The 2500-nt window shown below is 43.3% G+C and overlaps 1 protein-coding gene across 1 annotated transcript in view; it reads right to left on the bottom strand.

Annotated features, from left to right (window-relative positions):
* Positions 1 to 2500, bottom strand: part of pth3r (parathyroid hormone 3 receptor) — a 16648-nt gene that overhangs the window by 8536 nt on the left and 5612 nt on the right. Inside the window, exons 2-3 of the mRNA XM_048233911.1 lie at positions 2038 to 2143; positions 272 to 382 (exon numbers count right to left, since the gene is read on the bottom strand). Of these exons, the coding sequence (XP_048089868.1) occupies positions 272 to 382; positions 2038 to 2143 (217 nt within the window). The remainder of the gene's footprint in view (positions 1 to 271; positions 383 to 2037; positions 2144 to 2500) is intronic.

The following is a 2500-nucleotide window of genomic DNA, read 5'->3' as shown; positions in this document are numbered from 1 at the left end:
GTAGACTCTGTAAACTCTCTAGTCTACATGTTCACTCACGTAAATATGCTACGACACACACAAACACACACACACACACAAACACAAACACACAAACACACACACACACACACACACACACACACACACACACACACACACACACACACACACTCTCTCTCACACACACACGCACACAGTTTAATCTTTGTAGCTTTCTTCTTGCTACCTGTGAACTCTCACCATCATCATCTGGGGTAACACACACACACACAATTGAGGACATTCTCACCTCTGTGGTTGAAGTCATAGATGTACGCTGGACATAAGACAGACACCAGCTGGCCAGGCTGTCCTCGAGGCCAGCAGATGATGCCATCCCACTCAGGTACACACTCATTCTCTGGGAAACACACACACACACACACACACACACACACACCATACAGCTTGGCATCATACAAAGTAATACTACCACTTATTTATATATAAGTTTAGATGAAAGCAATATTGGCTCTCTATTATCTCTTGACAATATTTACCCATAATTCACCCATAATAGCAATTGTTGTGTTGCCATGGTGCCTCTATTCTACAGGAATCTATCCCAAAAGGGCAAGAAGAGAAATGTCTCTAAACAAGCCAATTGTGATCACAGCTCTGCCACCGGAGCAGCTATAGGTCCACGTGTCTTTGCCGCTTCAAAGCGCGCCATCTGAATCGCTCACCGTCCTCAACCTCATTAGACAGAGAGTGGGACCCACTGGAGCAAAGGATACAGAGACAAAAGCCTCCCAGTGCCCAGGCACTTCAGAGGAGGTGAGCGCCGAGGCATCTCAGGAGAGAGCAGTCTGGAGCCCTTGGAGACCAAGTGATGCAGAGGGACTTCACTGGCTGAGTTTAATGAGATTTCTCCTGGGCTGAACGTACACTACGGCTACGGAAACAGGAGCTTTTGTTTTGCTGTATGTGCATGAAGGTGTGTGTGTGTGTGTGTGTGTGTGTGCGTGTGTGTGTGTGTGTGTTTTCATGTCTGTATGTGTCTGTGTATGTGTGTCTGTGTGCCTGCCTAACAACAAAGCAAGCAGCAGATGGTGTGATTATGGTGACCATATGCTTTATGGCTTTATGGTAGTCTGTAGCTTATGGAAGGATGCACACATTCTCAGAATCCCCCAAAAAGACGATTAACCAGAAGAAGTACCATCATCACTATATAAAGTATTTTTGTGTATACCTTTTAAACATACTTCCATGGCTGGTTGATACTGGAATAAAGTCTGCTAAACTTGTTGGTTTAGATTTCAAAGATTTATTTGGTACATTATCTTACAGTGTCCCTGTGTGTGTGTGTGTGTGTGTGTGTGTGTGTGTGTGTGTCTGTGTGTGAGCATGTGATGAATGTTTTCCCAAAGCACAGAACTTCAGAGTATGAGGGAACTGAGGAAAGTTGAGACTCTTGCGATTCCACAGGCGTGTCCCAATACCATGCTGCATTTACACTTGAATGCTCATGAATTTAATGTACGCCTCAAAGCACATGTCATAAATGTGTAAATGTATCATGATTATTTAATAAACCAAAGGGAAATTTATTTGATGTACACATTTATGGACAAGTCCTCTGGACCTCTCTGTGAAGACTGCTTGATAAGTACACACCCACTATAAGACCCCTTTGTTTGTGACCTATTCCAGGAGTTAGCATAGTTAGCATGGGAGTGTACATAGTTCATAAGCATTCCAAGATCATCAGAGCTTCTTTGCATCCTTAATCTGCGAAGAGTATATATTTAGGTTTGCATATCTAAGTGCATTGAAAAAGCAGGGCACATTATTTGTATTCTTCGGGAAAAGAAATCCCAATCCCAAAAGTACACACTTCAGCATGAAAAAGTACAGTGAAACAGGACAGCCTCAGTTCCTATGAGTACATACTGTGAGAGTTAGTCTATGCATAGTTAAACACACTGATACACAGCAGACCTTATGGACCCTCAGACCCAAGAGTGTAGACTATGAGTAGGTATTTAAGTATGCATATTTAAGTGCACTTACCCTTCACCGAGCTGATCTGGGCACGAATGCTCCTCTCACACTTGGCCCTAGCACCAATCAGAAGGTAGATCTGCTCATTCTTGGTGATGACATCATCAGAGTCGATCTACCAATGGAAAGAGAGAATGATTGTTGCGTTGTTAAAAATTTGGCCTGTTGGTTGGCATACTCTCAAATATGTAGCTCCGAGACCTGCGTTATTCCAGCCAATAAACACAACACAATCAACACAATCAGCACAATTTTGAAAAACATGGTGGGGTATAAGCATTGGGATCATCTGTAGAGTTTTCAGGACCATCCAGAATCACAAGCCTCAAAAAGTAAGTCAGTCAAGAGATTTGTGGGGGGGTTGATGGAGCAACGGTAGGGCCACCACCTGAGGAATGGGTTTGAAACTGAACGTTGTGAGTTCCTGACGCTTTGGATGAAAGCATCTAAATCCCACTTCACTTTACTTAGT

Source organism: Alosa alosa, chromosome 22 (genome assembly GCF_017589495.1).
Source record: "Alosa alosa isolate M-15738 ecotype Scorff River chromosome 22, AALO_Geno_1.1, whole genome shotgun sequence".
NCBI classification, from domain to species: domain Eukaryota; kingdom Metazoa; phylum Chordata; class Actinopteri; order Clupeiformes; family Clupeidae; genus Alosa; species Alosa alosa.
The sequence above is the reverse complement of the archived record's forward strand: the minus strand, read 5'-3'. Positions and strand labels throughout refer to the sequence as shown.